At 37.6% G+C, this 24,684-nt stretch overlaps 1 protein-coding gene across 1 annotated transcript in view; it reads left to right on the top strand.

Moving 5' to 3' along the window:
- The window catches only part of Anxa3 (annexin A3), a 55,151-nt gene extending 31,983 nt beyond the window's left edge, over positions 1-23,168 (top strand). Inside the window, exons 6-13 of the mRNA XM_047566901.1 lie at positions 572-662; positions 5,750-5,829; positions 8,953-9,009; positions 9,344-9,437; positions 10,751-10,846; positions 15,340-15,398; positions 17,430-17,552; positions 22,601-23,168. Coding sequence (XP_047422857.1) covers positions 572-662; positions 5,750-5,829; positions 8,953-9,009; positions 9,344-9,437; positions 10,751-10,846; positions 15,340-15,398; positions 17,430-17,552; positions 22,601-22,660 — 660 coding nt within the window. The 3' untranslated portion in view covers positions 22,661-23,168. The remainder of the gene's footprint in view (positions 1-571; positions 663-5,749; positions 5,830-8,952; positions 9,010-9,343; positions 9,438-10,750; positions 10,847-15,339; positions 15,399-17,429; positions 17,553-22,600) is intronic.
- Positions 23,169-24,684: the final 1,516 nt, after the last annotated feature.

Below are 24,684 nucleotides of genomic sequence, written 5' to 3'. Positions count from 1 at the left end.
TTTTTTTTTTTTTTTTTTTTTTTTTTTTTTTGCCTTACTGGGGATTGAACTCAGGGCTTTGTGCTTGTGAGGCAAGCACTCTACCAGCTGAGCTATCTCCCCAGCCCTTATTGAAGATTTGAAAACCTCTGTGTGTGAAGAGGACGATACATGCTGACCCACCCAGCACAGGGGTGCAGGAATAAGCTCCAAAGGTTTGGAGAGACCTTTCAAAACATAGTGTAATGCTTGAATACCCATTGGGGTTAATCCTATTAGACTATCACTCTGATCTTTAATGACACAGGCTTTTTTTTCTTTATATGCTTTATTTCTAGAATTATTCAATTGATTTTTGCACTAGAGTAGGAAATTTTCTTGAAAAATTTTGTCAGTTTACTCCAGATGTCTCATGTTATTTTAACACCAAAATGTAAGGAAAATTAGAAAACTACTTTGGAGCAATATGAGATCTCATATTGATTTACTCAAAACTGTTCTTTCATCTGTATAAAATAAGATATTAAGACTGAAAAGCATGAAATTGAGTTTTTTAAGTGTCCTAAAAATTAGATTTCTGTTGGCTTTTTAGGGCGCTGGAACAAATGAAGATGCTTTGATTGAAATCTTAACTACCAGGACAAGCAAGCAAATGAAAGAGATCTCTCAAGCCTATTATACAGGTAATCCTGTTTTCTACTTACCCATACCACTGTTCACAAATATAGGAGCCAAGGTGCTTTTACCAGAATTCCACCAGTCTCTTCACAGGTCATTTTGAGAAGTCAGGAGTTGTACAGTGGAAGGTACATTTCTAAAATGGGTTGTGGATTTTCAGAAAAAATTAGAATATGATATGAGCTAGATGCTGCTGCATAACAATGTCATTAACATTTTACATTTATAATATTCCAGCTGTGCTGATTGCTTTCAGCGATCACTTAATTGAATCAACCATTTTCATCAATGTTAGAGACTAAAATCATTGCATATTATTATTATATATTAAAACCCACTCAGATTAGACTCATGATATTGAGTGTGGGAAATGAGACGGGCCATTTAGAGGATACAGATGAGCATGTGGATACAATAAAATTAACTTAAGTCCTAAAGGTCTGTTAGCAGTGTAAAAATGATAAAGTCCTTACAGTGCAATTCTCACTCCACCCACACATAGTGTGACTTCACACTTATAAGACTGACCTCGCTTTAGGCACCATTCTATACACTCAGGTATTCTCAAGCTCCTCAGACCTCTACAAATCCAGGGTTCTCATAGTCCCTTCATGTTCAATATCTTGATAGAATGACTCAGAACTCAAGAAAGTGCTATATTTATAATTATAGTTTTATTATAAAGGATACAAATCAGAACCATTCAAATGAAGACACATAGGGAATGGTCTGGAAGCATCCAATGTGAAGCTTCCACCCTCCAGGCCCACTGATGTGTAATTATCAACCAGAAAGCTCACTTGGTCATTGGTATCCATAGTTTTTATTGGCATTTTATTTCATAGGCATGCATGGTTGATTGAATCATTGTTCAAGTGATTTAACTCAATCCGCAGCTCCTCCTTTCCCCAGATGGGGCTGATGTCATGAGGCTCAAAGCCTCAACCCTCTAAGCTCATGGTTGGTCTTTCTGATGTGACTACCCTCTATCATGAGTCATCTTGTTAGTATAAACTGAGGGGACCACTAGAAATAACAAAGACACTCCAATCACTGGGGAAATTCCTAGGATTTAGGGGGCACCTCCTCAGAACCAGGGCAAAGACCAGCTCAGTTCAGCTCAGACAGTAACCACCTATAACCCTCTTCAGGTACCTTAAGAGAGTCACATTTTCTAAATTTGTGTCTCTGGAAGGTCAGTTGTGTATCAGAGGAGTTTTGCAGTGGGAAAAACTTCAAGAACTGGTACTGGGCCTTGGATGTGTATTAGGTTACTTTGGGAAATTCTCATATAAGGTAAATACCTTAATGACAAGAGACTGTTTTTTTTTTTAAATTTTTTTTTTTTTTTTTTTTTTAGTTATAGATGGACACAATACCTTTATTTTATTTATTTTTATGTGGTGCTGAGGTTCGAACCCAGTTCCTCACACATGCTAGGCAAGTGCTGTCCCACTGAGCCACAACCCCAGCCCAAGAGACTGTTTTATTATTGATGCACTAGTTAGAAAAATATAAACAGCATGGATATTTTAAGAGAGAGAGAATTTAATATTGAGAATTGCTTCAGTACCTTTTTTGGAGAAATGAAAAAGCAAAAGGGGAACACAGTGGGTAATACAGTCTATAACCCTCAGGACTGAGACAACACAGGGAGGAGGTTGGAGTTATCTGAAACTAAGAGGGACATCACCTGCCTAGTGTTAGTACCTCCAGGGCTCAGAGGAGAGGCTTAAGGAGGAGTTCAGGCCTCTGGGAACAGGATCCTTCTGGCTTGAACTTGGCAGTGCAAATGTCATGTTCTAGGAGACAATTACTTCTTTCAGGGTGAAAGATTTTTGCTGGGTCAGCACTGACATGAATAGCAGGCAAGTATCCCTCGATTTCCCCTGTTGATGGAACCTAACAGGAATGGGTGAATTTGAAGTAAGTAGTAGAATTGCTTGATGATAGGCACAAGTGGGTACACGATAGGTGTTTAAAATATTTGATGTTAACGTATTTCTGTTCAACAAGTTATAAATATTTTTAAAAATTCAGCAGTTAGATGCTCTATCCAAAGTGGCTTGTTACTTCCTGGTGTCTCTTAGAAGTTCGCTATTCTATGAGTAGACCTTCCTTTGATAGCTCCCTGGAATCTAGCATTTATGTACCAAAAATCCCAGGATGTTCAGTTCTGCTAGTAGGAAATCTAGTCTGTTTTGTTCACTGTTCTAGCCCCAGTGATTAGAACAGTGGAAAGTTAAGTTCGAATATTTATTGAATGGATGTCCTTAAGGTTGAGGTTGAGATCTTAAGAGACAGTGAAAGTTGAAGCATTTAGGACTATGTTTTGCAAATGTAACAAATGATAGTTGCTCAAAGTTCCCACAGTCTCTTTTTCTATGTGAATTAATTTAAGGCTATAAAAAATAGAATTGCAACTAGTTTGCCTTGATTACTAGATTAATGATACACAAGAAAACCAAGAGGAAAGATTCTCAATTATGTAGAGTCAAATTTTACAGAGATTCAGGACACAGTATAGCCTGAGGGACCCAACTATCTTGTCACTGCCTTAGCATCCATTGTTTCCCTTACTATCTTCCATTATAGTAACTCTGTTCCTATCACTGTTGTTTCTGAGGGTCTTGACACTACCAAGAGCTTCTTTTTCCTTACCAAATAATGTTTGACTTCCCAAGGCTTATATTTGTCCACGGTGTTGGGTTGTTCTTGTCTTGTTTTCTGCCTTTTTTTCTGGGGATCTTTCACTTCTTTGTTATTCTGTTGTCTTTGCCTCTTTTTCTGTGTAACTTACTCCATTCAAGATTAGATTCAATGGGTTCAGGAAGTCCCTAATAGAGAGCATTCTTTTGGGCAAAGTTCTCTCATCAGGTTAACTCTTAGCTGTTGACAATCTATATGCTGGTGCCAATCCTGTTGCAATCAGCTGGAATGAGTGTCATGTAATGTGACGTGGTGATCTGTGCATAAAAAATTCATCAAGGCAGACTATCCATAAAGAGATCAGTCAGGCATCTCATATGGCTTATGTAGTACCATGACACAATAGTCTAGTAAATAGAGAGCTGAATACTGGACTTTTCCCAGAATTCTAAAAGTTAATGTATCTGAGAAAAAAAAACTGAATCAGGAATCAAGAACTCATTCGTGTTCAGGTGCCTACACTGTTAAAATATCATGTTCATTTTTCTATTCTCTGTAATGCCTCAAAATGAATAAAATAGTTGTCAACTTTGATTGAAATCATTTTCATTTTAATAGTCTAATTTTCTGCAAAATATCTGGGGTAAAGAGAAGCGTGGGGAGGCTGCATGAAATGACTATAAAGTCTCATCTAGATCATTCTAAAATTACAAAATATTTCTCCAAATTCTAAAAAATAAAAGCTTCATTCTTTGACTTGATGTTTTTAAGTTAAAAAAAAATTCTAACTAAACTGAAGGATAAATGTAACAATATAATGACTTAGGCATAATGATGGCTGCTAAATGTTATTATCATTAGATAAATAATTTACATTTATAGTGGATTTTGCTTATATGAATTTCTTTGAAAAATTATAGATTTCATTTTAAAAGATGTTTACTAAACTCGTGCTGAGGAAGTTTTCATTCCAGCAGTTCTTCTATTAGATAATGTCATATCACTTTCTATAATTGTCTTTCATTGCTTCAAAAGGATGAGCATTCGTATGGCTAATTTATATAGAGTTCTTGAGAATGATATAGAGTTCAGATTGCCACCTGGTGACACCTACGTCCAGATATGTATTAGCTGCAAAAGGGTGATTACTCCTTGGATGGATAAGAACATAGAGTTAAGATTCATGGGCAGGGGCCAGGTGTAACTCAGTGGCAGGGCACTTGCCTAGCATTCAGGAGGCCCTAAGTTTGATCCCCAGTACTGCAAAATGAGATGGAATGATATAGTTACTGCATATCATAGGCCATGCAAAGAATAGTATAACTAGTTCATATTAAAATATGTGAACATATTGTTGTCCTTTGTTAAGGAAAAATAATAGGTTTTAGTATAGCTTTCTTTTTTTTTGCAAAAGTTATATCAAATATAACTTAGATATATTTGTTAAGATTCAGGTTAGGAATTTATGATTACACAAATGGTATGCCTTTACGCCATGTACAAACAGAGAAACAACATGTATCCCATTTGTTTACAATAAAATAATAAAAAAGATAAAAAAATAAAAAAAAAAATAAACACACACACAAAAAAAGATTCAGATAAGGTTCAATAAAACAGAAACATTACAGGGGCTTACATAAGATAGAGGATTATTTCTATTATATGTAGAAGTCTGGAGATGGGCAATTGGAAGACTGGTGTGATAGTTCCTCAGAACTTCCAGGATCACAGGCCCCCTCCTGATTACACTTTGCCATCGCTGAGATGCAGTCCTTATTTTCATAGCCCAGGCTCTGGGTACCAATCCACACAGAAGGGCTGGGGAGATAGCTCAGTTGGTAGAGTGCTCGTCTCACAAGCACTAAGTCCCTGAGTTCAATCCCCAGCACCACAAAAAAAAAAAAAAAAAAAAAAAAAAAATCCACACAGAAGGTAGTAAGATCAAGGAGGGACTAAGCCAAGCATGGCCTATCGCTTTAAGGAGATTTCCCAGCAAAGTCGCATATGTCTGCCCACAATCACTGTGGAGAACCTTAGTTATGGAGCTGTCTCTAGCTAAGATGGAAGCTGAGAATGTAATTTTAGGGTTATGCACATTGTGTCTTGCTAAAGGTTAGGGACCTGTTAATATGAGAGAAGGAGCTAATGGAAATTGGAAGGGGAATTAGCAGGTTGCCCACCCCTGTGTTCCTTAGTGCCAGGTCTAATGAAAAGGCCAGATTTGTTCCTAAATGGCATTTCTTCCTATTCTTTTGCATCTACCACAACATACAGTTGTCTCCATCTCACACAATTAAGGAATCAAGAAGTTCTATTTAATAAAATGCAAGATTTATTTTATCTGATACTCATTCCTTGCTAATGTTGGCATTTATACTCTTGCTTGATAGTAATATTTTTCAGTTTGTCAAATCTTAATTTCATTCTTATTTGATTTCAGTATATAAGAAGAGTCTGGGAGATGACATTAGTTCTGAAACATCTGGTGACTTCAGGAAAGCTCTGTTGACTTTGGCAGATGTAAGGTTTTATTTTTTGTTATTAAACTCTTCAGTAAGCTGCATGCTCAATAATAATTCTTAGGCAGTTAAAAAAAACCTGAGACAATGAGATTGCAATTTTCCTTATGAAATGATTTGGTCATGTTACATTTGCATTGCTATTGTCAGCAAAATGTTTAACCAAGATCTTACAAACATTCATGGTGATGTAACAAAATAAAATCTTGTCTGGTTCTGTTTATGGATTAAAAGTGCTTTGACTAGGTTTCAGAATACATTAGAAAATGTCCTAATAAATCACCTGACATAAAATAATTGTTTTTTTCATTTCTGTTATAAGTGTCTCCATTTTTAGAATATGTTTATTTTCTTTTGAACTCCAAAGAATATTTATTTCTTTGAAGTTAAGTGAGAAGTATGATACAGAAGAGTTATTTTCAGATATGGGTATTAAATTCAGAAATGAGTATCAGTTTCAGAATTTTAAAAAAATGACCTGCAACTTCATCCTTGCCACCTTGGAAAAGCTGCTAAACCATTAATCACCGTGTGACCAAACGGGGCCACTCCTTGCTTTATTTAGAAGGCTCATAACTTCAGTGATAAAGTTGATAAGGCCAAGGATGAGATGTATTCACAGGCATGTCAGAGAGGAAGTTATTCAAGCCATATCTCACCAGCTGATTTTCACAGCTTCTAATGTGTAAGAAAATCCCAATCATGGCCTCAGCCTGAAGGTTGAATAGCACCTGTCCAAGCGAGGGATTTTGTCACTAGGACATTATTTATCCTAATTATGGCTTCAATTAAAATGCTGAAAATCTTATGAATATTGAACCCACAACCCCCAGTTTATGAAGCATTTCTGCAAACATCTGCTCTCAAAGGTATATAGTCCTGAGTACACATCCATGTGCGTGAATATGAGCTGATATACCCACAGGGGGCAGTAGAGCAGGGCTCCAATGCAGGACTTTAGACTCAGGGCTGGGCTTTCAGCATGCCTACCCCCTTTGTGTCTCTGAACAAATTATTTCAAAATATTTTGAGCATTAGTTTTCACATCTGTGAAATTAAAATACTGATGATCCCTAAGGTGCAGTGAAGATAAAGAAGAAAAAGAGTTTGTGCAGTACTTAAAGCATAGAAAGTGATTAATACATGGGAATAATGGTTCATATTATTATGGTTAATAAACATCAGCACTTTTATTATTGGAGCAGAGTGCTCAATGAAAGAACGAGAAGGCAAACTAATGCCTGCAAAGGTCAGCAGTATAGCTAAGAAACCAAGCAAAAAATCAGACAGGAGTACAAGAACCTAACGTTTGAAAATGGAAGCAAATCTGTTTTTAAGTCTTATAACCAAAAGTTTTGTTCGCCTATGATTTTTCAAAATAATTCAGGCAATATTGTTTTCCCTTTCTGCCTTTCATCTTTCTATAATGTGCTAAAGTATTTATTCATAGCCTCACATGCACACTTCACTACAGAGTCTTCAGTGTTAGAGTTGGCGACTCAGAAAGTCCAGAGTTGTATGTTTTCTCTCATTTGTGGAAACTAGAGATGAAAAAGAAAAAGGGCAGGGGGTGGGTAATCATGAAAATAAGAGGGAGACCAATAGAGTAGAGGAAAGGGACCAGGGGAGAGAGGGGGAAAGGGAAGGAGAAATGCTGGATCAAGCTCCTATATGCCCTTCTTTCCTGGTCAGTTTCTAACAGTCTTGTGTTAATGTGATCCATTCATTACAGTTGCTGAGTGGATACTGATATATTATTATTAATTGAAGTCTATGCTTTATATTAGGGTTTACTCTTTGTTTTTACAGTTCTATATAGTTTGTATTTTTGGTATCAGGGATTAAACCCAGCGACACTTAACCACTGAGTCACATTACCCAGCTCTTTTTATTATTATTATTATTATTATTTTTGAGACAGGGTCTTCCTAAGTTGCTTAGAGCCTTGCTAAGTTGCTGAGGCTGGCTTTGAACCTGTGATCCTCCTGCCTTAGCCTCCCAAGCCGCTGGAATTATAGGTGTGCACCACCATGCCCAGCAGGTTCTATGGGTTTTGACAAATGTATAATGTCATATATTTACTATTACATTATCATACAGAATAGTTTCACTGCTCCAAAAGTCGTCTGTGCTCTGCCTGTTTAAACCTGCCTCCCTCTAAACTTTGGCAATCACTGATTTTCTGCTATCTCTGTAGTTTTGCCTTTTCTCAGATGCTGTACAGTTGGAATCACATACTATGTAGTCTTTTCAGACTGACTTCCTTCACTTAGTTACATGCATTTAAATTCCTCCATATCTGTTCATTTCCAGATAGGTCAAGTCTTTTTATCATTGAATAATATTCTATTGTATGGAATATTTTTTTCACCAAACTGGAGGGCATATTGGTTGCTTCCAACTTTGAGTAATTAAAAATAAAAGTTCTATTAAACATTTATGTGAAAGATTTTGTGTGGACATGTTTCCAACTCATTTCAGTAAATATCAAGAAGTGCAATTGTGGTATCATACAGTAAGAACATAGTTAGTAATATAAGAAACTAACCAACTGTCTTCTAAAGTGGCTATACTATTTTACATTCCCACTAGCAATAAAAATTCGGTATGTGGTATTGTCAGTGTTTTGGATTGTAGCCATTCTAATAGATATATGGTGGCATATTACTGTTTTAATTTGCAGTTTCCTAATGGAGCATGATGTGAAACATCTCCTCATATACTTTCTTTCTGTCTGTACCTCTTCTGTGGCAATGTATCTGCTTAGATCTTTTTCTCATTGATTAATTAGGTTGTTATCTGAGTTTTAAGGGTCCTTTACATATTTAGGATATAAATCCTTTATTAGATATGGTTTGTAAGTGTTTTCTTAGTGGCTTATCTTTTCATCTTAACACCTCTGAATTTTCAGAGGAGTTTGAAGTCCCAAAATTTATGTGAATTGCTACAGATATCATGACTAGTGCATGGCAGAGCCAGAACCAGAGTCTAGAATCCTCAATTCCTCCCTGTTTCATGGCCTCTGCTAGAGGAAAACCACCAAGATGTCCTGCTGGTTGGAGTAATGAGTGTTAGAATCTTCCGTCCTCAAAGAATTGACCTTGTTTTTATCATCCCTCTTTAGGGTAGAAGAGATGGAAGTCTGAAAGTGGATGAACATCTGGCGAAAAAAGATGCCCAGGTCTGTAACAGAGCAATGAAAATGTCTCCTTTAACTCTTCTCCTCCTTGATGACCTTTGCATTCTTGTAGACAGGGTGGTACCATCCAGGGCTGTCCTCTCCTTTGCTGTCAAGGCAGCTGCCTTCTCCAGCACAGATGATCATTCCCCTTGGCTCCTGTCACCCCAACCTTCAGGTTTCTAGTCTGCTAAAAGTGAGAGTCTTACATAATAGATGATCTCACTGACCTCTAAAATAAACTAAAGCTCCCACTTTTCTCATTCCACCCCCTTAACGAGAGAGAGAAAGAATTGTGTCTGTAACAACATATAAGTCTTCTTCCCCTTGTCAATAGATTCTCTACAATGCTGGCGAGAACAAATGGGGCACAGATGAAGATAAATTCACAGAGATCCTCTGTTTAAGGAGCTTTCCTCAACTGAAACTAAGTATGGACTCACAATCCTTTTTGTTTTATATTATTCTTGCAAAAGTTTTTGGGTTTAATATACAGGGTTCTAGAAAATGAACTTTAAAATTATAAACTCTGTTTCAGCTTATGTGTCAACATTTCAGGAAACAAACTGGGCAAGCTGTATTCTAACTGAAGGCAGGGCTCACTGACATTCCTCTTTGTTTTCCCCTAAAGACCAAATAGATTACCTAGTGAGTAATGGGCAATAGCTGGTAGAGGGAGATGGCAGAGAGAAGAAAAGAGAACAGAAAGGGATGGAAGAGCCTGGCTCATTGCTTTCACCCTGCCTCTCCCTAGTTAGCCACTTTCCAGAAAAGCCAGGCATTGCACATGAGTTTTTATTGATTAATTAATGCTGATTTACATGTAGCTCTCTCTGATATGAAGGAAAATAGGGGAAGAAGGAGGATCAATCCTTTTTGTCAGACCGGCAGTTATGTGGAGCTGCTGAGCACCGACCCTCTCACACATGCATCTCCCCGAGCTGTTCTGGAAACAGCAGCAGCCAGAAGCCTGAACTGCCTTGACTGTGAACATCTTCTGACTCTGGCTTCTAGGTGTCTGGTTAGAGAGCATCCACAAGACATGACTAACCTTATGTTGAGCTGAGGGAAAAATGAGGAAAGATAAGGATATTAACTCTGACTTTTAATTCTAAAGTGGGTCTTTTCTTAATTTTGGCTTTAACTGATTTTATAAAATAATGGTGATATAGTTACTTTATTAATGTATTTGGAAAACAAAAATCAAATGATTCCAGATATCTCCCTAAAATTTCTTTTTTTTTTTTTTCAAAATTTCTTTGGAAAAAATTTACTTGGTTTATAAAAGATGCTTGTATACTTGGTGATATATGTACAGGTTTTGCTTGGGGCAAATACTGATCAAGAAATTCAAATGTCTTCTGGTAGGTGGGAAATTGGCCATGCTGTCTTAGGGAATGGTTCACTCACCACAAAGAAATCTTCATAATTAGGATTTCTTTTATCAGATAAAACTTATTGGACTAATGATCACAGAATTATTTCCCAGGTGCTGCTACAATAATTAGAAGACCATAAATAAATTATTTATCATTTAAACTTTCAGGTAATTTTAAATATTTCAGCCTGGGAAGAGGGGAGAGAGATCACTGAAGTTCAGATTTTATTGTACTTAAATTCTGATGGTTTAAAGCAGTTTTTGAGCTTGCTACTTGGTCTGCTGCATAACAAATTTAAAAACTGAAATATATTCAAGTGTGGTCAATTGGAATATTTTAAATATTTTTGCGGTACTACTTTTTAGCATTTGATGAATACAGAAATATTAGCCAGAAGGACATTGAGAACAGCATTAAAGGAGAATTATCTGGGCATTTTGAAGACTTACTGCTGGCCGTAGGTAAGCCCTGGAGTACTAATAAACAGAATTACTTTGCACTTCTTTTAACTCAGAGTCAAGGTGAGCTCCTTTCATATAAGAATCCTGACCGATCCATCTTTATGTTCCCCACAGCCTCCAGCATAGTCCATGGTACAAACAATTGACTCAACAAATATTGTTAAATGATGCATGAAGAAGTTATCTTTTTACCTCTTACTTTGCCTTTTAAATTTATATTTGGCTTGTCACTCTGTTTAGATTGTAGACTCCTTAAAAGCTGAAATATTACATTTCTACTGACATTTTCATTGAGGCTTGTTGAAAACCAAGACCTAAGCCAATTTGGTACTTCACTGTATTTGGTTATTTCTGAAAGATGTCAGTGGTCTCCCAGAGTAGAATCAAGGTCAATTTGAGGTCTCTTCTTCCTTGGTTGAGTGAGCAGGGGATATGTCAAAAAGAAAGAAGGTTTCAGGCTGGATCTGTTTCTATACAGATGCATGCATTAAACAGGCAGTCGAAAACACAGTTATGTAAGCATGAAGTCTCAGCAGTCTGTCCTTTCAGGCACTAAGAAAGAACCTTGCAAGAAAAGTGCATTCAAAGGAATGAGACATTGCTCAAAGAGAGGATTCTTGCATATGTTGAAAGCATGATTTCCAATTCAACAAGGTTCAAATTTTAGAATTTGCTAGATTAATCCATTGATAACTGAATGGACTACTAAGAGATAGGACCTACTTGGAGGAAGTAGGTCACTAGTGTCATGTCCTGGAAGTGTTTACCTTTTCCCTGGCACTTTTTCTATATCTCTGCTTCCCAGCTGCCACAAGCTGAGCAGCTTTCCTCTGCCCCGCCCTTCCACCATGATATTCTGCCTCACCTTGAACCCTGAACAATGGAGTCAGCTGACCACAGACTGAACTGTCTAAAATTTGTGAACCTGAAGTAAACTTTTCCCTATTGGGTATTTTGTTCTCAGTGCCAAAAAGCTGACTAACACAAGACACTTATGTATATGGTAGCCACTAGGCTTTCCCCAGAATCCTTCTCCATTGTTGACAGGGTAGAAATACCTGGAACACACATCTTGTCATTTTAGCAGTGAGAAAGAGTTTCTAATTCTATCACAGTAATTCACAGCACCTCTGGTGACTATGTTCCTATGTCACTAAGTTATTCCAGGGTGTTCCACTCTGAAGTGGAGCCTAGGATTCATCATTCAAATATTAATTCTCAGTCCAAGGGTGAACTCCCAATTAGAGTACCTTAAATTTTATTTTTAAATAACTTACCATGTGCTGAGCACTGTGCCAAACTCTCTATAAATTTTAGCAAATTTAAGCCTCATGATAATCCTGTGAAGTAGGTACTATTAAATCCCCATGGTGGAAATGGTAAACCTAAGGCACAAAGAGATTAGGTGACTTCCCCAGGTTACTTGAGAGAGCATGGTAGAACTGGGATTCTACCTCAGGAGTTGGGATCCATAGTCTGTGATATTAACCAACCAGTCTGACATGCTGCTGTAAGTAGAGATCAGGTCTAACAGGTGGAATTCAGGGGACATTTCAGATCTAAACTACAGCAGTGGAGCATTAACTTTAGGCTATAGTGTACATTATTTTATGAAGTAAAACAAAACAAAAAAAAGACTTATAACTCAGATTTTTTTTTTTTGGTACTAGAGATTAAACCCAGGGCACTTTATCCCTGCCTACATTCTCGGTCCTTTTTTTTTTTTGGAGACTAGGTTGCCCAGGCTGGCCTTGACCTTGCCATCCTCCTGCCTGTCTCCAAAGTCACTAGGATTACAAGCATGTTGCTCCATGCTCTACTTCAACTACTTTAAAGTTCAAAATATGTCCCATTTTAATTCACTGTATCAGACTACAGTTGGAATAAAACATTTTTAAAAATTTTACATACCAAAAAATTCATCCAAAGTGTGCAATTCAGTGATTTTTAATATATTTACAAAGTTTTACAATCAACACCACAATCTAAACTTAAGACATTTTCATTAGCCTACTGATTGGTAGTCACTCCCCATTCCTCCCTACCTTGCAGATCCTGGAAACCATTAATCTTTCTGTCTATAAAATTACCTATTCTGGATATTTCATAGTCAAGAAATCTAATACAGTATGTTAGCATATGGTTTTTGACATGAAACCATCTAAACATTTCACCTTAGAATCATATAATAAATAGGAGCCTACTAGTTGTCAAATAAAACCAAATCCATACTTAAATAAAGAAAGGTTTAGGGCTGGGGAGATAGCTCAGTTGGTAGAGTGCTTGCCTCACAAACACAAGGCCCTGGGTTCAATCCCCAGCACCGCAAAAAAAAAAAAAAAAAAAAAAAAAAAAAAAGGTTTATTCAAAAAGACTCTTACAATATGGAGAACACTTTGATCAAAAAGACTCTTACAATATGGAGAACACTTTGATCTCAGAAATGTGAAGAATCTCAAAATCAAACAGAAAAGTCTTCCCATTTATAGGGAGGACAAACAGAACTAACAGGAACTATTGAGGGGGAGTTGGATGACCAAAGGGTTATGGTCATTAGGGTTTGAAAGGACATGTGTTCTGCTTGGTCAGCTGGATTCTTGGAATAAGCTGAGAAGGGACTTGGTCTTCACTCTGGTGCATGCTCAGGACTAGGGGCAAGCCAGTGTTCAGGGGCTTATGGGAAGAGAGGCCTGACTGAAGTTTGGTCAAGAGAATGAGCAGGGTGGGGAAAGGGCAATTGTGAACTCCTAGTTTTAGTAATTAACTCTAATGGGCTCCCCAAGTTTCCCTGCCTATGCCGTTGGGTGCTAAAAAACACTCTCTTACCACTAAAATATACTGCACCTCCTCACATTTTTAGACAGGACAATAGATCTGGTATATTACGGGGTGGCCAGCACGCCAACAGAGCAGGAAGTGTTAGCTACCTGGGAAAATAAAAAGTCTGAAACAATCAGTAAGAAATAAGACAAAGAGAAAGATTAGATTTACAAAACAGAGCACCTGATGTGTCTTCCAGTCCTGATAGGAAATGGAACTGAACAACTGAGAAAGGCTCCAATTCTTTATTTAAGGAGGAGTACACCAAAGGCAGGGATAAGGAGTCAGTGGGAGGAGTCTTGTTTTGGTGCTTGTTTATAGTGTGGCAGGGGTCTTGCAGTAAACAGCTTGATTGGCAATTGGCAGGCCACACCCATCTCTGGGAGGCTGTAATTGAACTTGAGCTGTGAGCAGGTTAGGGTGCCAGCATGAAGACAAGTCTCCTCCTGGGAGTTCCCAAGACAGCGACTTCCCTGCCTAATGGCTCAGTTCACACATGGTTCATAGACGGCCCCCAGCACTGGTACCTAAGAACGTAAAGCAGAGGGCAAGCTGAAAGGAGAGAAAGTGTTCTGAAAAGATTGTACAATTCTAGTTAGGTTTGGGTTTTGAAAAGCTTGATAGGATTAAAGAAGTTATAATGATTTTTGATCAAATTATTAAGATTTACTTAATAAGAGTTTAAGAGAATTTACATAGCACTAATTCAAACAGTTGGTTTCTTGTCAGACAACTTCACACATTTAATAGTTTTCAGGGTTCTATTTCACTTACACAAGGTGATTAGAAGACATCAAGTCTTTCAGCTCTCTTTAAGAGATTCTGTTAACCGCTATGAGACAGCCAAGATTTATTCTTGTTCTGAGACCCAAAGTCCATTATAAAAGCCATTCACTTTTTGTAAGATTCCTACCCGTAGATCAGATTTAAGATTATAAAAATAATTGTGCTGCTGTAAATAGGTTTGTTCCTTACAGACTTCTATTTCTGACTACTTTCACTTTATTTCAAGGCTAACTAATTTACTCATGTTTTTGGCAGTTTTCTATTTCTGGTTTTATTTCAGCTTTACTTGTTATTCCAAAATAAAGATTTTGAAAGATGATAGTATGATGGTATTTTTTAGATGACAGAATTTAAATTGCAGGCACTAGCTCTAATATAGTTACTCCAACCAGCCTATAAATTATAACCCAGTCATTTTAAAAGAAAATCCTTCCATGGGAAAAAAAGATGTTTTAAATTGAACTCTAGTGCCCCTTCTTACCTAATGAGTTATTTGGAGGCACATCTCTGCAGTTGTTAGGCCCAAAGTTATTCATCAGTAGCCAAAGATGTTGGGAACTGAGTGATGTACACCCTAGGGAATTATCAGTGTAAGCGTAGGTGTTCAGTGTGTCTGGAATATAGAGATGAGTCAGACGCCGTGGGAGTTTCTTTGGCAGGTAATTTTATTTTCCCCATGGCTGAAGATAATTACTGTGCTAAAGTTCTGTGCAAATATGACATTATAAGGCTTTGAAATTCAGGTTAAGCAGAATTTCTTTCATTCTAAATAAAAGCCAGTTGTGGGGATCGGGTAGCGTGGTGTAACAATCCCAAGAATTTTCTTTTAAAAACATATTACTATAGATTAACCCAGTTTCTATTAAATGATTTGCTTTTTATAACAGTTCATTGTGCAAGGAACACGCCTGCCTTTTTAGCTGAAAGACTGCATCAAGCTTTGAAGGTTGGTCTGGAAATTTCATACACATTTTAGCATCTCTCATGGATAATATAAAAATATTGCTTAATATTGATGGAATGTCATATCCCTTTTCCTCTTCAATGAGTTCCCTTTTATAGCTAATCTGTCTACTAATTTGTCTCATTGTTCAATACAGAGGATTCCAGTTAATATAGAGACAGCGACAGTGAATTGTTGGCTAAATGTTTATTTCCCTCATTGCACAGTGAGCTCAGGCAGTAGGACTTGCTTTAGAATGCCAAACCTCAAACTTAACCCCTGAGATCTGGTGGCTTCTTAAGCAACCTCACTTAAAATAAACCAGGCTGAGTCAGCAACCTTAACAGGATATTGAAGCCCTGTGTTTTCTTGTCTGTCTTTGCTGCTAGATGGTGAGCTTCATGTGTCATGCTGTTGTGTACCTTCAGGACAGGGCCTGGCACATAGAAGATGCTTACCTTGATTTCTTTACTGGGCATTTCCTGTGCTTTCACATATAATTTCACAGTAATGTCCAAGTAAGCACCTAATTTCTCTCTCCTCACCCTCACCACCCCTCCCAAACCTGCTCCCTCTGTGTTTAGTCATCTCAGTGGATAACCCCACCAGGAGATGACCTCACCTAGCTTGCTGAAATTGTACCATTCATCCCCAGCCTCATTCAGCCCCTCAGCCTTCTTTCCATTCCCTGACTATGCCAAGGCTACTCCTGCATCAAAGTCTTTGCATCTGTTGTCCTCTCTGCCCAGAATTTTCTTCCTCCAGTTCTATGTATGACTGGCTCCTTCTCATCTTTTTAGGTCTCAGCTCAGATGTCCTCTCCTGAAAGAGATCTTCCCTGGTGATGCTGTGTCAGGTTGCTCCTTTTTAGTCCCTCTCCATTCTATTTGCTTTATTTTCTTCACAATTCTTATTAATATTTACTAATTCGATTAGGTGATTTGCTTTACTCTCTCCACCTATTAGAAATAAGTTCCAGGAGGACAGGTATAATCTGTGTTGTTGTCTACCATATCCAGAGTATGTGGAACAATGCCTGGGGTATAGCAGAGGCTCATAGGCATTTGCCATATGCATAAATAAATGGAATCAACATCCACTTAATTGCTCAGCTTAAAATTTTACCCTCTTCTCCATTATCCTTAAGCAATACATCATTATTTTTGTCAATCTCTCTATATAAGGTCTCTCAAATCTCCCATTTTCTCCATCTCTACTGCCATTATTCTAGTTCAGTCCATCATCATCTCTATTACTGCATTCATCCCAGGGGGGGTCCCAAAGACTCTAGTCTTTTTCCCTTATCTTCATTTTACTCCTACCCTGCAATCTGTTCCTCATATTGCAGTCAAAGCGATCTTTGAAACTTCAAATGTGATCTGATCTCAACATTCTCATGCTTAAAATAATGTAATAGTTTCTCCACATTTGGGATCAAGTTAGAGCTGCAGTTCATGGTTAACAAGGGCTGGCTTTTCCTGACACATCTCTTGTCATCCTTCTTTGTTATTGATGTATCTTGGAATGTGCATTATTTCTTGCCCTAAACTTGCATTCACAATACAACTTTCATTGTTCTATTGGATCATCTTTTCCTCTCTGTATGAACCCACTCCTCCTTCCCCTGGTTGATTATCTAGGTTTCAGTATAAATGTCACTTCCTTGGACCTTCCTAATCTTTAATCTTTCTTATCACTAATATATACTTCCATAGCACCCAGTAGTTCCAGGTCAGTTCATTTTGCAGTGGCCTGCTTTCTTACCTGTATCCTTTACAAAATCAGAAGTTTACCAGGGATATCTCCTCTCCTCTGTTATTCAGGATTTAACATGGTGCTGGCACAGAATAGGGGTTCAATAAGTATTTGTTGAATAAATGAATGATGGAATTTGGTGATGAATGAAGAAGAATCACTTTGTGCACATATATATATACATACATAGACATATATGTATATATTTTTGAATGTAGATCTACAAGTCATTTTGCAACCCATGAGATATGCATTGTGAACACCTGCCTTTCTTAATAGGGCGCTGGAACCGATGAGTTTACTCTGAACCGAATAATGGTTTCCAGATCTGAAATTGACCTTTTGGACATTAGAGCAGAGTTCAAGAAGCATTATGGTTATTCCCTATATTCAGCAATTAAGGTAAGTTTCCTTTAAAAATAGCCAATGTATTTTGCCCTTGATTCATCCACTTTCCCTTATATCACTTAAAACAGAAATATATGACTTGAATTTCTCTCTCCTTGTCAATGTGTTTTCTGAATTTAAAATAGTTACTGTAAAATGTTCCTTAAACATAATGACTGTTTTTTAACTCTACAATTCCAGGTGTATGATAGACAACTCTTTCTTTGTTTTTTGTTTTGTTTTGTGCATGTGTGTGTGTGTGTGTGTGTATTAAACCCAGGGTCTCATGCGTGGTAGACAAGCACTCTACTATGGAGCTATATCCCCAGCCCCTCTCAACATTTTTTCAGTTGAACTGACCATGAATTTTTCTTCTTTAGTGAAACACACATGCAAGTTGTTTGCCTATTATTTATATATTTAGTTCAGTGTTCAGGAAAATGTAAGGGAAAATTACATATTTTAAATTTCCCGTTTGTAGGCCAGGGATGTAGTTTAGTCATACAGTGCTTGCCTAGCATATGCAAGGTCTGTGTTCGATCCCTAGCACCAAAAACAGCAATAACAACAACGACAACAACATATGTCTTCTTTGTTGTATACAAAAGACTGTATAGTTCTTCAGCTTCAGTTCTTTTCGTTGCAGAATCTAGAAGCTTTCTCATTTTTAGCAGTTATATATCATCCCATTGTTTGTGTATTTGTACCAATGACACAAACAACTCTTTTGTGTTGTTACAATCTGAGAGATGAGGAATTATATCTTTAGTGTAGTTTCAATGTATGTTTTTTCTGAGTCTGAGGCTGAATGTATTTTCATGTTTTAATGCCATTTGTCTTTCTTTTGCTATGATGTATTTTTCTGTGTTCATTGCCCATTTTTCTTTGGGGTTTTGTTCTTTTTGGGCAATTTCTGAGACCTCTTTTTATGTAAGGTAGATTAGTCTTTTAGCTTGTAAATATTTTCCCCAATTTGTTATTTGATCTTTTACCTGACTGGAGGTATTTTTCCCAAACAGAAGTTGTAATTTTGTTTTATTGAATTTATCAATCTCTTATAGTTTTTTGGTTTCTAAACAAATTGTTCCAATACGTTTCTACCATCATGGAGGAGAATCTTTCTAAAATGTGCTATAATTCTTCCTGTTTTAAAGAATAAAACCAATTTTCAATGCTCTCGGATCTCAATTCATATAATTATATACATAGGAAGCTCAAATAAATTACAAATTAAATAGAATTAATAAGGAAGTAAGACTGGCAAAAAAATGTACAAGAAGCTTCCATACCCTAAGGCCATGGTTGAAAGTCATAGAGCCAATAGGAACATGGCAACTGGTAAATAAATGGCAAACTAAGGGATTAGCCCCAGTCCTGCTGACAGTCTTGTTTTGATTCATTTTTCTATCTTGGCCCCATGATATATGAAAGACTTCAGAGTGTTAGTCCAAACTAGTTCCCTGGAACAAAGTGAAACTGAGATTGAGCTGGGTTGCCCTGCCATCCCAATCACCAGGGCCTTATTGACTAGGTAAAAAGTTGGAGTCAAGGGCTGGCTTCCTGCAGGCTGCATGGCTTCCTTGCCTCTGCTTCCCCATCCACCCTCTGGAATGTCAGGAGAAAATCTTTGAGGAGCTGGACCCAGGAGGATTCCCCAAGGACCAAGCTGGGAGTTGGGGTCTACAGGAAGGGCTAGGACAAAGAAGGAGCAGCCAGCAGCCAGCAGCCAGCAACCCAGGGGAGAGCATTCACTCTTGAACACTGAACATCCAAAGCTGGGAGTGGAGTCATGCTCTCCAGACACCCCAGGCTCAGCTGAGGGGTCACTTGTGCACTGTGGATGCTGACCCTGGTTAGCCCTCCTGCAGTTACTTCTCCTCAATTCTCTGGGAGGTAGGAGCCCAGTGATGCAGCTGTGGCCTTACCCAAGATAGCCACTCCTGACCAGACACAAATGTTGGCCTGGCCAGGCCTCTTAGCAGCCATCTTGAGAGCATTCCTGCTTCAGAGTCCACAAATTTTTTTTTTTTTTTTAATGAAGAATGAATTAACTGATATCAGTCAGTCAGCTAGATTTTTTTAACTTTTTTTTTTTTTTAAACCTGAGCCTTCATGTCTGCACTGAACCTTTGGAAAAGGGTTTAGTTGACCTGAAAGGCAGACTCGAGACCTACTGCTCTACCATATACTGTTGACCTGAAAGTCGAAATCAAGAACTTACTTTAAAAAGCAACCAACTCTGCCTGGGGCTTAGCACAGATTTCATCAACTATTCACTCTCAATTCTATTTGAATTGATCCTGACACATTACAGTAGTTTCAATCTTCAGAGGAAGATTCAATAACGTTAACCATATTGTACTTACTAAGGCAGAAAAGTAGACTCATACATTTTATAACAATTGTCAGTAACAAGGTTGATACACAAAGAGGGCTTTCAGTTCACCATCAGCAAACCAGAAAATTAAATTAAGCAACGGCTCTCAGTCCCCCAATGGTCTGGGTAATTGAGACTTATTGTATTAGAAAACATTTAAACTGTTCATAGTTTGATAAAAAGAAAAATCCATCACTGAAGAGTTCAGTTTGTAATTTGAAATAATATAAATCCCTTTATTTCTACCACCTAATGTACATGATTGGATAATCTTATTGTATTTTTCCTACTGACGAGCAGAATCTTTTGAGATGGTTAAGTTTCTGAAATCCAGGAGGCAGAGTTCCACTTCATCTCTCATCCAAGCCTTTAATTCAGTCTTCTCCCCTCCACCTACAATGTAGATATTTTTCTACTTACTAACACCTTTCTCATGTGATATTTGATGGAAAGGAAAGGAAGAACAGAGGTTAAAAAAAAATGGTGTTTTCTTTTACTTTACCAGAAGATATTAGTGGAAAATGTGATTGAATTACATTTTGGTCAATAAATTATGTACCTATCTAATAAATATGGCTCTTTAAGGGAAAATATGGTAGCTACCCTCACCATTAGTAAACTCATAACCTATGTGAAGGCTTGTGGTAGGTATAAAAAGATGAAATTTGAAACAACATACAGCTAAGTACTAGACTGGGGGGTAAAGACATAGAAATATAGGAACTGAGAGGAAAGAAGTTTGGGGTTAGATAGGGAATCTTTCTTGGAGCAGTCAGTCTCCAGCCCGCCTTTCAGTTCAACAGCACATACTGAGAATCTTCTGTGGGCCAGCTGCTCTGCTGGTCGACATGGTCCCAACAAACACTCTAGAAACACAACTACAATGAGAGGCAGGAGGAAAAGAAATGATAAGACCTTTACCTGATTAGAGAGTCTACTTTGGGGAATACTGAGAAATAAAATCCAAGAGGCAAGATGAGTGCAGTTAAAAAGAGCTTTGAAATCAGACAATTTGAACTGCATCCATTCAATTTAAAATACCTATTAAAGGCATGTAACGTGCCAGGTTTAGGGTTGCAATGCTAGGGAAGGAAGTGTGCTTTCTCTTACAATTACAAATAAAATGTAAAAATTGCAACTATGGTAGTATGAGGGAAAGAGACATTGTGCTATGAGATCACATAATAGAAGAACTTGACTGACAGGAAAGGATTCTATGAGGAAATTATGATTCTGATCTGATAAATGATATTAAGAAGGCTGAAGGTCATGAAGGTAGGGTATTCTAATAAAAGGAATTGCAAATGAAAAGATCTCATAGGAGAGGAAACATAATGGAAAATAAGAATGAAAGAACCAGATCACGCAGGACCTTTTAGGTAATGTTTAAGGATGGGCGTCTTTAGCTTAAGAGTAATGAGAGGCTAGTGAAGAGTTTTATGCAAGACAGGGTCATGAGCATTGAGAAGATCCCTGTGACTTGGAGAATGAATTAAACATGACCTAGAAGAGATGGAGAGTGGTGAGTTAGGAGGCTATTATACAGTAATATTGTAGTAGTTATGGGGTTGGTTGCAAAGAAAGGAAAGTCGGGATTCAAAAGATTTTTAGGAGATGCAACTTAAGAGACTTGATGTGATATCCTGGTGTGAGGAATGAGGAATGGTGTCAAGGGTGACACCTAGTATTCTAAGTAGGGAAGCAGAAAGCGGTGCCATTTCCTGGAAGAGGGTCAGGTTTTATGGCTTCCTCTTTCTGGGGAGTGGGAGGAAGTTCATGAGTTTGAGATGTCTTTGTCACATGTAAGTGGACATGTCCACAAGACTGATAGTGAACTTTGATGAGATAGACTTTGAAAATGAAATATGTCCCTTAGGGAGAAAATGTAGAATGAGAGGGGAAGAAAGCTTAGAATTGACATTGAAGCATCACTAACATCTAACGAAGGAGGAAGAGGAGGAGGAGCCTGCAAAGAAGGGGAAGATAGGCCAGGCCTGCGTGTAGAAAGAACAGTAGTCACGGGAAGAAAATGTTTCCAAGACGAAATGAACAAGATACTATGTTCTTCTGACAGAAAATTAAGATAAGAGCTAGACAATGTTTTTACTTTCGAGGGATATGCTCGTCATTGCACTTGATTTACAAAAATGTAGGAACTAACATCGTGGGTATAGATTAATGAATCTGTAGTCACACCAGTGACAAGAGATAAAAGCCCAGACTAGATTTACTGTGGTCAGTTTGGGAAAAGGAATAAAAGGAATAATACCACAAGGAAAGAATTGGCAGGATTGATGAAATATGAAGAGTGAAAGATGGGATCAAAGTTGAGAGAAGAGAGAACCATGGTACACAGGCCACCAGAAGCATTTAGCTTCTTAAGAAAAATTAATATGACCTAAACCAGACTGGTTGTCATGCCTATAATTTCAGTGACCCAAGAGGCTGAGGCAAGAGGATCACAAGTTCAATGTCAACTTAGGCAACTTAGCAAGACCCTGTCTCAAAATGAAAAACAGAGCTGGGGATGTTAGCTCAGTGATAAAGTGCCCCTGGGTTCAACCCCCCATACCCACCCCCCAAAAAAAGAAAAATTAATATGACCTAAAAAAGAAAGGCATAAATTATGCTCCTCTCATTATTTATGCATATATTTATTTTTCACTATTGGTTCTGTTCTTTGCAGTCAGATACTTCTGGGGACTATGAAATCACACTCTTAAAGATCTGTGGAGGAGATGACTGAGTCAAGAAGATAATCTGCTCCCAAGATAGACTTTTCCAACAGTTCTGCTTGCTTCTTTCTCATAGCATTTAAAAGTACAAGTAAGCGTTAAATAGAAAATAGCAACTTATTTGCCTAACAGAAATTTTCATTGTTTCATAGCAATAACAATTACAAAAGTTATTATTTCAGAGCATCTCATTTATTATGTGTTTTTTATAAATTAATGAAATTTATAAAGTGGTATTAAGGATCTGATAAAACTATTCAAATTATATTTCTGCTTAGGAAGTCAGAACCTTCATATAGATCTAAACCACTGCATATAAAGCAGGGTAATAAAAATCATTGTCTTTGTTAAATGTATGTGATTTGTCTACTTGTTTTTAAAGTCTACCAATATGTATGGTGTCTAGGTGATTAACTAATGATATTTTAAAACACATATTTGTTATTAAATCTCTTGATGCCTAAGTGTATCCATTACTTTATTAATCAGTCTTTAAAAAAATAAAAATAAAGAACTATTGACCCTGGTCTACCCTTTCTAGTTATGACCAAGCTCTGGGAGTTTCAAAGCATAAATTCTTTCAGACCACAGAAAATATCTGCTGAACAATTCATTTTACCACTTCCAGTCAGAATGGCAGGCATTAATTGTGGTTGCTTATGCTAAATACTACTTTCCCAGAAATGGGTATTTAAAATCAAGCCTCTATATGGTATCTTTTCCCACCTATGACAGCAAAACTGGCTTTGAAAAAGAAAATCCCTTGTGTTTTCTTTGAATAGGATTTAATAAGACATACCTTGACTGATAAGAAATATATGAAGTAAAACCTTTCAACTGGAGTCTATTCTAGACTGAATAGAATGAGCATTCTGCAGCAGTGATGTCTGAGTCAACACAGTCTACTGGTGAACACTTCTGAGATCATTCAGAAAGAGAACGAAGTTATTTCTTGTTCTGGGATTTTTAAAACGCATGAGAAGATAAAGCACAGGGGCTGAGTCATAACACACCTGGTATGACTCTGTTTACTAGCTCAGTGACCCTGGCTACTACTAAACCCTGAGAAGACTATGTTTCCCTATCTCTATAATGTTGATTGTTATAGTCCTTACCTTCCTCATAGGATGGTAAAGCGTATGTAAGCTAATGTCTCTGAAGTGCTTATCCCTGTGCCCTGGGGACACAGTCAAATCATATCTACTGTAGCAGGTGGGAAGGAAGAATACACAGGAGAAGAAAGCTAGAGGTGGGGAATCCACTTAGCAAATTAGTTCTATAATCAATACTAAACTGTGACTTGAACTAAGATGATGGTAAGGGAGAATTTTTTTAAACCCACTCAAATATTTAGGAGATAAAATGGAGTAAAAGTGGTAATTAAAGTCATCAGGAATCAAGTATGCCCCTACAATTTTGACTTAAGTGATTTGGTGAATGTGTGTATTCCCGAGGAATAAATCAATGCTTATACTCACTGATGTGGCCAGAGTTCAGGTGTGTTAACTGCCATTATTGTGTCCAAGCACACCAACATGATCATGACACAACTGCAGCCATTTCTGAGTAGACTTCAGCTCATCTACCACACACCAAGCCTGTGTTGAGTAAGTGTTAGATACAACAAAGAAACTAAGACTCATTTTCTTTTTCCAAGGAGACTAAAGTCTGTTTAGGAAGACGGGTAAGCAGATAAATGTAGCACAGTGTGTACTGAACACTCTCAGGGAAGTGACATTGTGGGCAGGAAGCAGGAATTCAGCCTTTTGAAGGTCACAAACTCAACCAATAGAAAAGGAGGTAGGCTTTCCACACAGATGAAAGCATTTGCAGTTGTACAGCTATGAACTTTCATTGTATGCACAGATCCACCAAAACCTTGGTGTGGTTGAGGCTTAGAGTACAGGTAAAGTGAATAGTGATAAGCAAGAGTCAGATTATTAAGTAAGGAAGAGTCATGGGAGGAACATTCTAGGAGGATTTCAATTAGGGAAATTATGTCAAATTTTAATCCATCAGAGGACACATGAACCCA

Source organism: Sciurus carolinensis, chromosome 10 (genome assembly GCF_902686445.1).
Source record: "Sciurus carolinensis chromosome 10, mSciCar1.2, whole genome shotgun sequence".
Lineage (NCBI taxonomy): Eukaryota > Metazoa > Chordata > Mammalia > Rodentia > Sciuridae > Sciurus > Sciurus carolinensis.
This window is presented reverse-complemented; position numbering and strand designations above follow the sequence as displayed.